Genomic DNA, 12,540 nt, shown 5'->3' with positions numbered 1-12,540 from the left:
GTATCTATTTCTATCTGTAGCTATATCTGTAGTATGTAGATAAAAACAAATCTTATAGCTATCTATATAATTTTAAAAGTGGGTGACTGTTATCTATATTTATGTAATAATAGCTAATAATAGCACCTAGTATTTATATAAGGCTTTAAAGTTTGGGGCATTACATAGCATTGATCCTTACAACAATCCACTGAAGAAAGTACTATTATCCTTCCCATTTTATAACCAGTTAGTAAGCAACTGAAGCAGCATTCAAACTCAGGTCTTCCTGAATCCAAAGCTATCATCTGTTTCCACTTTGTCATTTAGCTGCTGAATTATAGCTCTAAATAGATCCATATCTCCTTCTGTACTTGCATTCATTTGTTTGTTCCCTCATATTCCTAATGGCTCTTTCCCCTTTTCTATCAATAACCTGGAAAAACCATTTAATTTAGAACACTGTTTAGTCTTCGGATGATATAAATATGAACTTTGAAACTTATGTAAGTCATATACTGAATTGAATCGCTGCTGACTACAACATAGTACACTCACCCAATAAGTGGTCAACTATTGATCAGTTCCATCTGCCAGAGGAGCCAGGGAGCTGAAAGACCTGTCTCCATTGCATTATGTGGTATCACCTTTTGTACTTCCAGAAAAGGAAATATTCCCTAATGGAGAAAGTGCTATTATATCTGTTTTATCGATAAGGGAATACAGAAGTAGAAAGACTTGCTCATGATTCCAGGGGTAGTAAATATTAGAGCTATATTCCAAATCCAGATGTAATAACTCTGGGATCAGCTTTCTGTGCAATATTCTAATGTTCCTTAAGCTATGGATTATGGGTTTAAGGCTTTTCATACCAATCTTACTAGCTTTCAGATGTAATGGGAGATATGTGACTTAAGGAGAAATAAACACATTAATCAACAAAATGTATAAAAGTTATGAGAGTGTGTGTGTGTGTTGTGTGTGTGAGACAGAGAAAGAGAGAGACAGAGAGAAAAGAGAGAGAGAGAGAGAGAGAGAGAAAGACAGAGACACAGAGAGAGAGAGAGTCAGAGAGAGAAAGTCAGAGAGAGAGAGACAGAGAGAGAGAGAGAGAGAGAGAGAGAGAGAGAGAGAGAGAGAGAGAAGAGAGAGAGAGAGAAGAGAGAAGAGAGAAGAGAGAAGAGAGAAGAGAGAAAGAGAGAGAGAGAGAAATGCTATAAAACTGAAGAAATCAGAGTTATGTTTGGTGAATTAGGGCAGAGATGAGTCCAGATCAGTGTCATAACAGGGGAGAGAAATAATTTAATACAGAGTTGGAGGGAGAATGTGTGAAAACTGAAAAGGCATATGTTCCCTTTCTCTTATCCTTACAGGAACCTTATGTTGTTGTTGTTTAGTCATTTTCAGTTGTGACCCCTTTTAGGATTTTCTTGGCAAAGTGGAGTGGTTTGCCATTTCCTTCTCAGACTTATTTTACAGATGGGGAAACTGAGGCAAATAGTTAAATGACTTGCCCAAGGTCACAAAGATAGTACATATCTGAAGCTGGTTTTGAACTCAGGTCCTGACTCTAAGCCTGACACTATATTTACTGTGTCTCCCCTAGCTGCCAGGAACTTTATGTAATGTATGTAATATCAAAGAAAAAAATATCCTGGCATTTTCCAATTCTATTTAACTCTTGTTTATGACTATTGTGTTTTGTAGGTTTGTGGTTGTAGGTCTTGTATTTCAGGTATATTTTGAACTCTCATTTTGGGAGTGAGTGGATTCATTTTGGTCAACCCAGAACTCGTTATTATGGAATTCCTAGAAAAGATGATCTCCAAGATGACTTAAAACTCTTTAACAATCTAGGGTTTCTTTAAAATGGGGAGGGGACCTAAAAAAGTATCCCTTCTCCTTTACTATTGATTTTACCACATGTCAACAGAAATTAGGATGATGTTGAATATAAATATCACTAGCATTTCAGTTTTTTATTTTTAAAAAGTATAATTGAAAAACCAGTTTAATCATAATTATAGTTGGGAAATTCAAATTGTGTCATATAGTTCTAAAAAATAAAAAATAAAAGGAAAGGGTGGAGAGGAACTGAAGTTAGAAACATTGCAAAAGTAGATTTATTTCCCTCCATCTTTCACTTTTACTAAGAAAATGCCAGTTTCTGATTTCATTACCCAGACTTCTAACCAAAGATGGCTGAGTCTTGGGGGATGGGGAAGGTTCGGTACTGTGTAGTAGTGCTATGGTCTCTAAGTGGAAACAGTTCTTTTCACTTGACAGAAAAGATACCAATCTTTAGTTCATCTCTTTGATCTAGTTGAAGAGAGGTAGTGGGATTGCTGGCTTGGGAATGCACGGAAACAATATTTTTTGGCTGGATGGACATTCTGAGTTCTCTCAGTGAGTCTGTTATAAGGCCATCTGGATAACACATTATTTCTTTGGTTAAGCAATAATTTTGAAAACACAAATAAGAGGTGTGTGATATTTAATCAGATACCTATATAAAATCATTTCCTTTCAATATCTGGAGTAGGGCAAGATTTAAAAATATATATATATTTTCTATTGGAGAAGTGCCATTTCATGAAATGGACCATCACTCTTTGTTAAGATTTGCTCATAACTGTATGCCTAAGATTTTGCACATTCATATAAGCCCTTTTATTTTGCAATAACTTCTTGATCTCATTGCATTCTTTTGAGTGAAATTAGAACTCTACAAAGATAAGGAAGTCTGTATGAGGACATGTTAATAAGTCGGGCTAGTTAGACAATGCCTCAATTTGTTAGTATTTATGTTGAATGAACTTGAATTGTCTTTTGATCACACCTTCTCTTCTTATGACCCCCCCCAATTTTATAAGCAATAATTAGAAAAAATATAAATAGGGAAAAGAAAGCCTTAAAATACTGTTTTACAGAAGCAATAAAAGTGCTGAATAAACAAAACATGAGGAACAATCAAAGGTGAGAAATGCTAAAAGCAGACTTCTATAGAACTATGGAGATGCTAAAAGAAGGATATTCTACAGGAGTCCCCAAATTACTACACCTTAGCTCCTTGGATGTGGGTGGTTTATCAGGCCACTTAAAATTTTGTTACTTGGCCATAATTATATAAATCGTATATTATATTAAGGTATCATCAAATTCTATTCTATTATTTTTATTATTTGAGATTTTCCCTTTCAGTCTCTCTATTCTGAAAGTGATGATATGGTTTTGTGCTTTGATCCCTTCTATAAATAAAAGGAGGGAATGATCATTTAAAAATGATAATCCTTTCACTTAGTTGTTATATTTGTTTTGGAAATAGCAAAAAATAGGAGAAATAATCTGGTTTGTATCAGATTTCTGAGATATATTTAATCTACATGTATATGTATGTATAACATATGTTTGTATATATATGTATGTCTAAAATCCTATAAAATGTCTTATAGGATTTTATGTATTTTATTTTACATTTACATACTGTTTAAAACTTATTAATATTTGTTTTTTCCACTTTGAGTATTTATTTTTTTATATCTATTAAAATGCTTAATGAATAAAAGAACTATTAGAAAAATCCCACTTATGTAGTAAGCAGAATTTAGGTTAAAATACACTATTTTCTAATATAATTAGAATTTAATTATTTTTGGATAAAGTCTACAGTGATATATTTACTTTTAATAAAAATCTCCCCGTGAAATATGTTCCTTCTTCCCCCTTCCCATGGCCATTTCCCCAAACCATTTTAAAATGTGTGATGCAGTTTAGTAATAGCTAAAAAGGAGCCAAGATAAAATCAAATTATTAGGAAACGTTTTTGTGAATTTAATACAGATCATGTGTGATGAGCAAAGGCATTAACAGTGGAGAAATTTTCATTTTATGGCCTCATTAATTTTCTAAAAGAATTAGGAATTGGGGGGAAAAAAGTCAAATGGTGCCTAAACCTTAAACTGAATTCCCCCACCTATTACTGAAAGACCAAGCTAGAAAGAATATGGGTTATTAAGGACAGATAGCACATAACTGGTAATAACTAGAATACAAATATTTTAGCTTGTGAAACTTAAAATGTCAGCATCACTATGGTAGATAGAATATTGAATTTTTTAATCTTCCCAGAAACAAAGATGAACTTTAAATTCTCTAATGCCAATTGATGTCCTTAATTCTTACTTGTGAGTATGACTGTGCTAAGGATTTTATTCTGTAAATAGCCTGAAGTAGCCTAGGTTCAGATCTGTTCCAGACAAAAACTACCTTAACTACCTGCCAAATTGTTCTAAATTATATGAGCTGAATATTATTTTAAAATTCAAAATATTGTTCATTAGGGTGGAACTGAGGACATCAAACTTTATTTGCTTAGAACTTCAATTAAAAAATAAAACAAAATTAAAATCTTGTGATCACAGCAGCTGAAATAAAATAATTTATCTAAAAGTCCCAGGATTTTATTATTATTTTTTTTGGTAGCTGGGAGAGGAGAAAAGAGAACCTTCAGTTTTGATTAATAACACTAGAAAGAAAACACAAACAACACCATCATCAACAGTGTAATTTTTATAGATAATTCTGATTTTTGAGCATAATATATTTTGAGTTGGGAGAAGGAAGAAGAAAAGAAGAGGAAATCAAGTTATTTTGCTTTATCAGGATGATTCCATTTCAAAGCAATACCAGGGGAAAAAAATCAGTGGTAGGGGAGAAAAAGTTTTTTTTTTTTGTTTTGTTTTGTTTTTTTTTAATGTTGGATTTTTTGGGTGGGTGGGTTAACTTCACTAAGACACAATTCCCTAGCTCTTCTTTCTTTGAAAGTTATCTATGCTTGAGACTAACTCAGTAAAACATATTTCCTATTCTTTCTTTAGTAATTCACCTTTGAAATGAAACAGATTAGCTGTTGGCTAGGAGCAATATTTTCTATAGAACAACCTATTTATAACAAGTCTCTGTAAACTGAACCCACATTATTTAAACCCTAAGATCCCCTCAAGATGGAGAATCACCTACCTGCAGACCTAATTTTTGTGACTAACCAATGTATAGGCAAAATGAAAAAAAAAAAAAAAAAAAAAAAGCTAACTGGATAAAATAGCCTTGTGCCTCAACTGGAAGCCCTATTACTTGAGTCATTCAAACCTGGACTGGACAAAGAACTAGAGAATGTGCTGTAAGGAATAAACCTACACTTTCGGGGCAGGGTAAAGATGACCTAATTGTTTCTCCTCTCCACCCCACTCTAATTTCTATGATTTTTTCCTAAGAAAATAGATCCCACCACACTGTTATGAAAGCTTATTCCACAACAAGATAGCACTTCTGATTAAAAACATTTTAGAATCTCTCACATTCAAGCATTGCCATCATTGAAAGGCTTGAACAGGTTGGGACAATTTTCCCCAGGAACAGCACTTTCCAAATACAAAGGAAAAGTGTTATTTTCATCATTTGAGTTGCTTAAATGCCAGTTCAATAGTATGTTTCTAGCTTGGATTCTATTTTTCTAAAACTGAAATTTAGGTTCACCTCTCCCACTACCCAGTCTTTCCTTCTCTTGCCTGGTGGCCCCATTCCTTGGCATCCAGCACCACACAAACACAGGCTGTTGATGCACTTATTGCAAGCCCAGATTGGGGATCTGCTGGTTTTGTCATTTTTAAGGTCAACAGCTTACGCCAGCTTATTATTTCAGGAGAAAGTATTTATCCCTATGAGTTTTCCTGCACAGGCATGAGGTATGCACCAGTGATACTGAAACCCATTTTGCAAATGTGCATGTGTGCACACGCAGGCATATATAAGCAAGAGAATGATAAAATTATTGTGCATGCATGAGTTTTACAGGGTGTATTCAAGTCTACACTGGATCCTCATGGGGACTGAATGAAGGTTGGGGGAGCTGAATGAGAGGCAGAAATAAAACAAATTAACTACCAAAATAAAAATAGTTCTCCAGGAAGCACAAGCAGGTAACCAGAGATGGATGTCTCTCCATCTCAAAATAAATTGCTACTACCTATCATAGAACCAGGAGGTGGGAGGCAGATTGAAGCTAGTTTTTCCAATTTTTAGTATAGTTCAACTCCTGGCATTTAAAAAAGTGTGGTGTGTGTGTGTGTGTGTGTGTGTGTGTGTGTGTGTGTGTGTGTGTGTGAATCCCAGGGGCGACAGTGAAGGAGAGAAAGAGAATAAGACCAGAAAAATGAAGGTTTTTGGTTTGTCACCCACTTCCCTGAGTCTCTCAAATTTTAAAGCCTTATGTTCCGGTAATATAAAATACAAAAAGAGATGCTTGCCAAATTCATGCTATAGTTTCACCACAGAAGAAAAAGGGTTACAGAGAAAGAGTATCTTCTGCCTGGTTAAAAATTAGTCCTTTAAAATTTTTCAGTGGGTTTTTCCTTTGCTAAGCTACCTTCTGTTGCCAATACCACAACTTCATCCCTCAGAAGTACCAGAGTCAGCTTCATCTATTAACTAGTAGAAACAGATTTACAGATGCAACTTTTTTCTTTCCTCTAAAAAAAGAGGCAAACTGGATTATAGCAAATAACCTTTAAGATAATTAACTGACAATGCTGCAACTGGCATAAAATCTTCCTTCCGGCGACACCTAATTTAAGTATTACTGGCACAAAGTGGAGACAGATTGTGCATCACCACTGCAATATTTACATAGCAGAAACCCACAGAGCAGGAAACGTGAGACTCAATGATGCACTAAATTAGGAACAACCATATTCCAGTGTTAATTTGCTTTCTACTCTATCCAAATCTCAGGTCCAGAAATTGGTACAAATGCACATAAAACCGCCCACTTTTAAATGACTAATTCTGAAGAGATGTTTTTCACATTAAAAAACTTGGAATTTATTTATTCTCCCACAAGAAACATTTAGTCAAACAGTGTTCATTTCATTACTATTTGCTCTTGTTTCAATTTCAAATTATTCTCATACCCATGCTTCATTCATATCTGTGCATTAAACTAAGAGCTTTTATTTTTCCCCAGTGCTGGCAATATCTCTTATGCAATATGGAAAAATTGATTCAGTGGACTTTAAAATTCTGCTTAGGAAAGTGAGGAGAGTAACTAAAAAATAATTAATCACATGAAGACTTTTAACTTATGGATTATGTCCTAGAAAATCATTAATGGATATAGTGCATTAAAAGAAAAAAAAAACCCAGCTAAATAGTTATTTTTCTTTCCTTTCCATATTTTAATACTATCTTCAATATTTTCAAAATATCCTTTTAAATATTATTATATGTAAGGTATTAAATGAGACTATTACCTTTCCTAATTGTTGATGTTCTTTAAAAGCTGAAATCAGTTCTTCGGCCCACTTAATTTTTTCACTCGTTGGAGAAAACTGCTCTTGGACCACTGCAATTTGGTTTGGGTGGATCACCTGCTTACCTACAAGAAGATTAATAACATTGGAAACATAAAACAGCAAACAGATGTTCAAATAAAATGTTTCAACCACTCGAGGATCCTGAATGCTTTATAGATTGTAGATTAAATAACTAATTATTTTAGTACTTGGGAAAAAAAGATCAGGAACTAAGCAGGCTTTCTCTAGAACTCAGAATAAGAACAAATAAAAAAATGGGAATAATTGCATTTATTTCCCTGTAGAAGTACAATTCTATTCAATCAACACCGATAATTTCCTATTTCTAATTACAGGTATATACCCAGGGCAAATGCTTTGAGTCAGGGTTTTGATTGGAATTGAAATCTGTCTACCCTTTTAAATCATGATGTTTGCAGATTTCTTTGAGTTAAAATAGAAATAAAAATAGAAATGAAACTCAATTAAATACTTCTTAATAAATTTTAGGAGTAATTTCCATATATCACAGAATTCTCACAAGTTATATGTGTTTAAGAAGCTACATTTTGACTTCCACAAAGCCCAAAGAAATAAAATGGCTAATGCAATTCACCTTAGATGCTGTCAGCAATTAAATCTATGATTCACTTTCGTTTACTATACTTTTGAAACAAGAAATAGAAAAAGTTCTTTCAGTGAAATATTTTAATTACTTATGTAGAAGAAAGTAAATTGGAGCACAATGTTAAAGAAGATTGTGCAATTTTAGAAAAATATAATTCGAATTTAGAATTAGTAAAGACTATTCTGGCAACAGAAACCAAGAAAACAGCCAGATTTCCCTTTTTTGATTGGATAAATTAAGGGATTTGATTTGTTCCTCAGACAGCCATATGCCATACTTCAAAAGGAACTTTTTTTCTCTATGAGGAAAACATTGACATCAGCTCATATTTACTATAATTGTTCATAGATAGAAATAAAAACCTGACTTAGCATAAAGATCAAAACTGTCAAAGGAAATGATGGAAATGACATAGGCATTTTTTAAATAGTTCAACAAATGACCAAGGAAATAGGGATGCCAATCAGAGCATATTAATAAAATGCCACATAATTTAATGGTACAGTAATGATGCTATTATATTTCATTATGTGGCAAAATTATTTGTCATGTTTATGAATTGAAAATGAGTATATGATTAATAACAATTCACATTGGTGAGGATATTTTGGTACATTTCTTTCATTTGTTTTTTAGCCACTCATTTCTTTTAGTATTTAGTAAATATAATTTTTATCCTTTATGTTTCACAAAACATCAGTTTCTCAGATGCCATTATGTTTGAATCAAAATAAGAATGGCATTTGTATCAAAAACGTTTATTTCAACATTTCATGTGGGAGAAGTTTGCTTCTTTGAAATGATATAATTAAAATAACCTCAAGTAGTCCTTTCTTGCTCATTTATTACTGTAAGACTTTTAATAAAAGAAAATCTGGGCAAAATAGCTGTACAAAGTAAATAAACATGAAATCATTCAGATAATTTCTGGGAAGAAATAAAGTTCTTGATGTCAGATTTCTTCAACATTATATGCTGAAAATTATTTTGAAAATTGAATTGTGACACTCTTTACTAGAAACAGGAGCTAGTTGCATATTGGCATTCATTTTTCCACTCAGAGTTACTATTGAATTTTAAACTTGTATACATAATTCATATTGATATCTAAAGATCCAGATTTCATGGAAACAATTTGTTCTAGGTTTTTCAAATTGAAGAACAAGTATAGTCTACATAAAGCATAACAAAACTAATATCCAATAAATAGTTTTCAGACTTGCCCCTGGATTTTGGAAATGAAAATGATATTTCAAATATTTGGAAACAGACAAACCCTATCAACAGTGACAGTGGAAGGTAAATTTCAGTAAATATCTAACATGAATTTTATAGTCTTAGTTTCCCTTTGGTTATGTCTTATGTATCCCAACAACTGTATAATAGCCTTTAATGCCATGCAGGAATGAAGCAAATATTTTATGCTCAAGTGTTGTTATTGACAAGTTACTGAGAGGGTGCAAAATTGGAAGACATTAAAATTTATGACCATGAAATCCTTTTTACAGTACCACTTGATATATCGTGCTTTAAATCAATACCTGTCAAGTCTTTTAGGTAACTGTATGATGGTGTCATTTTTGTCTTCTACAAAAGACTTTAAAAAAGGAGAAAACCTATAGTGCTTCATATTTATATCTTTCTTCCCAGCATGTAGTAGTGGAAAAACTATAATGACAAAGTCAGCTGTTCAAGCATTATTCTAAGGTTTACTTTTTTGTTGTGTAATTTTTGTTGGTAGTGTTTTAATGCCTTTTAGACAGAAAATATTCTAAGTTTAATGACCACTGCCATAGCTTAAAAATCAACCCCCATGGATTTTGACTCTCCAAAACAATTTAAGATATAAAAATAAACCCCAATCCAGTTCTGAGACATTATCACCCAGGCTATGTCCAGGAATAATAATTCTAAAGAAGAGATAATTTTAAAATTGCATGTTTTAAGCAAGTTAAGTGAGAGCCTTAACTCTCTGGATCCAGTCTGGTGAGAGATCTCTCTCCCCATTTTTATTCATGGATACTTTTCTTCTATGAAAAAGTGAATTTTAGAAACTTGTACTACTTGTTTTGGATATTTTATTTCTCTGTGATAAGATAATATGAAACAATTAAGGACTGGTATAAATAAGCCCTAAGTATTATAAAAGATGTTATTATAAAATCCTTAATTGACAAGCTGAAAGCTAGCAAGAATATGGAAGGGTTTTTGTTTTTTTTTTTTTCCATTTAAAAAAAGTGTTTTTGTAAATGGCCTCTAGAGTTAAAAGTTACTGATTTTTACTCTCTATTGACCTATGTGAGTGTGGGTAGCCTTGATTCTTCCCTCCCATTCCTACCATCATCTTCATTCTTCTGGCCCCCTCTTTCCTATTTCCTTCTCATGCTTCCCTACATATACCATGCTTTTCTTCCTCCCTCCTTCTCCTTCCTTCCTTCCTTCCTTCCTTCCTTCCTTCCTTCCTTCCTTCCTTCCTTCCTTCCTTCCTTCCTTCCTTCCTTTCCTTCCTCCCTCCCTCCCTTTCTTCCTCTCTTTCTTTCTTTCTTTCTCTTCTTTCTTTCTTTCTTTCTTTCTTTCCTTTCTTTCTTCTTTCTTTCTTTCTCTTCTTTCTTTCTTTCTTCTTCTTCCTCTCTTTCTTTCTTTCTTTCTTTCCTTTCTTTCTTTCTTTCTTCTTTCTTTCTTCTTTCTTTCTTTCTTTCTTTCTTTCTTTCTTCTTTCTTTCTTTCTTTCTTTCTCTCTCTCTCTCTCTCTCTCTCTCTCTCTCTTTCTTTCTTTCTTTCTTTCTTTCTTTCTTTCTTTCTTTCTTTCTTTCTTTCTTTCTTTCTTTCTTTCTTTCTTTCTTTCTCTTCTTTCTTTCTTTCTTTCTCTTTCCTCTCCCTTCCTTCTCTCAGTCTCTCTCTTTCTTGCCTCTCTCACTGTCTGTCTGTCTGTCTGTCTGTCTGTCTCTCTCTCTCTCTGATTTTCAAGGTCCTGAAGTCTAAGAAAGCAATTGTGGGGCTTGCAAGTTCATATTATTGAGGTCCTATGTCCCCCTGTAGCTGTTTTAAACTTGATTTGAAATAATGTGTTCTCTATGAATGAATTTGGGATCTAATTTCTTTTAACATAGTCACTTTTGGGGGGCTGAATTATCTATCCCCTCACTCGTTTGCCTGTTTTTGTAAGCAAAAAAAAAAAAAAAAAAAAAAAAAAGAAAGAAGATGTCTCTCTGAAGCAAGTCTGGGTCATAATGAATTATAGTGACACGGGCCACTATAGACTTCGTGTGTTTGTTTTCTGTTTTTATTGAATTAGTTTCCATTTCAAAGCAACATCTGGCTGCTGGCAGCCAACCCCTACACATCTTAGGTTTACAACATTGATGTCTGTTGGGCAGACTGCGTGAAATCTTTCTCAAAGTTGTCAATTTTGGCTCATCTTAACTAGCCATCAGAAGAGAGACAGGTGTAATAGGGCCACCCACAAAACAGTGACATTGCCGATGCAACAGAATGATTGTTTGCCTTTTCAATTTGCATTCAATTTAGTGAAAATGAATTAAAGTACTTGAAATTTGACCATATTTGATGGTATCAATAAGAGATCTATTTGTCAAATGAGTTAAAAAAAACACAAACAAAAATCTGTTTACTTAAGTCTTAAAGAGAAAAAACATGATTTAAATATAAAATAATTCTTTCCTTTTTTGCATCAAAATATCAGTCACTAAGGTACCTTATTAATCCAGTGTCATTTCCAAAAATTTCCTTCAATAATATTTACCTAGTAAACCTTTAAACTAAAATTTTTGTAAATAATTTAGATTTTATTGTCTTCTTTAGATTTGAATGTTTTACTTTTTAATATGAGTATAGGAAACCCCCCATATGAGTTTATCCTTCATCCCTTAAATTATCTTCCCTTTTCTCTTCTTCCTTCCTTCCTTCTCTTTCTTTCTTTTTCTTTCTTCCTTCTTTTTCTTCCTTCCTTCTCTTTCCTTTCCTCCCTCCCTCCCTTCTTTCTTTGTTTCTTTCTCTTTTTCTTTCTTTCTCTCTTTCTTTCTTTCTCTTTCTTTCTTTCTTCTCTTTCTTTCTTTCTTTCTTTCTTTCTTTCTCTCTCTTACTTTCTCTTTTTCTTTCTTTCTTTATCTTTCTTTCCTCTTTTCTTTCTTTCTTCTCTCTCTTTCTTTCTCTTTCTTTCTTTCTTTCTTTCTTTCTTTCTTTCTTTCTTTCTTTCTTTCTTTCTTTCTTTCTTTCTTTCTTTCTTTCTTTCTTTCTTTCTTTCTTTCTTTCTTTCTTTCTTTCTTTCTTTCTTTCTTTCTTTCTTTCTTTCTTTCTTTCCTCCTTTTTAAAGTTATAGAATCCCATTGTGTATATGTCAAACAATAGATTTCTATTGCAAAAAATACAATCTTTGGTTGCTATCCTGGCTCATAGGGGTGTCTGAGTGATCTGGTACACCAATCACTGGATAGCAGCCTGCATTACAGGGTTTAGTTGCAAGGAGGCCTGCTGGTCTCGCTGCCTGCCAGTACCCGTAGGTGTCGCCAGGTGCACCAGACACTTACTGAGAGGTGGGGGGATGAGAAGAAGGGGTGGGGAGAGG

The 12,540-nt window shown here is 33.3% G+C and overlaps 1 protein-coding gene across 1 annotated transcript in view; it reads right to left on the bottom strand.

Moving 5' to 3' along the window:
• The window catches only part of CLYBL (citramalyl-CoA lyase), a 346,453-nt gene that overhangs the window by 20,645 nt on the left and 313,268 nt on the right, over positions 1-12,540 (bottom strand). The window contains exon 7 of the mRNA XM_074299446.1: positions 7,287-7,411. Within this exon, the coding sequence (XP_074155547.1) occupies positions 7,287-7,411 (125 nt within the window). The remainder of the gene's footprint in view (positions 1-7,286; positions 7,412-12,540) is intronic.

Source organism: Sminthopsis crassicaudata, chromosome 3 (genome assembly GCF_048593235.1).
Source record: "Sminthopsis crassicaudata isolate SCR6 chromosome 3, ASM4859323v1, whole genome shotgun sequence".
In the NCBI taxonomy this organism is placed as follows: Eukaryota; Metazoa; Chordata; class Mammalia; order Dasyuromorphia; family Dasyuridae; genus Sminthopsis; species Sminthopsis crassicaudata.
The sequence above is the reverse complement of the archived record's forward strand: the minus strand, read 5'-3'. Positions and strand labels throughout refer to the sequence as shown.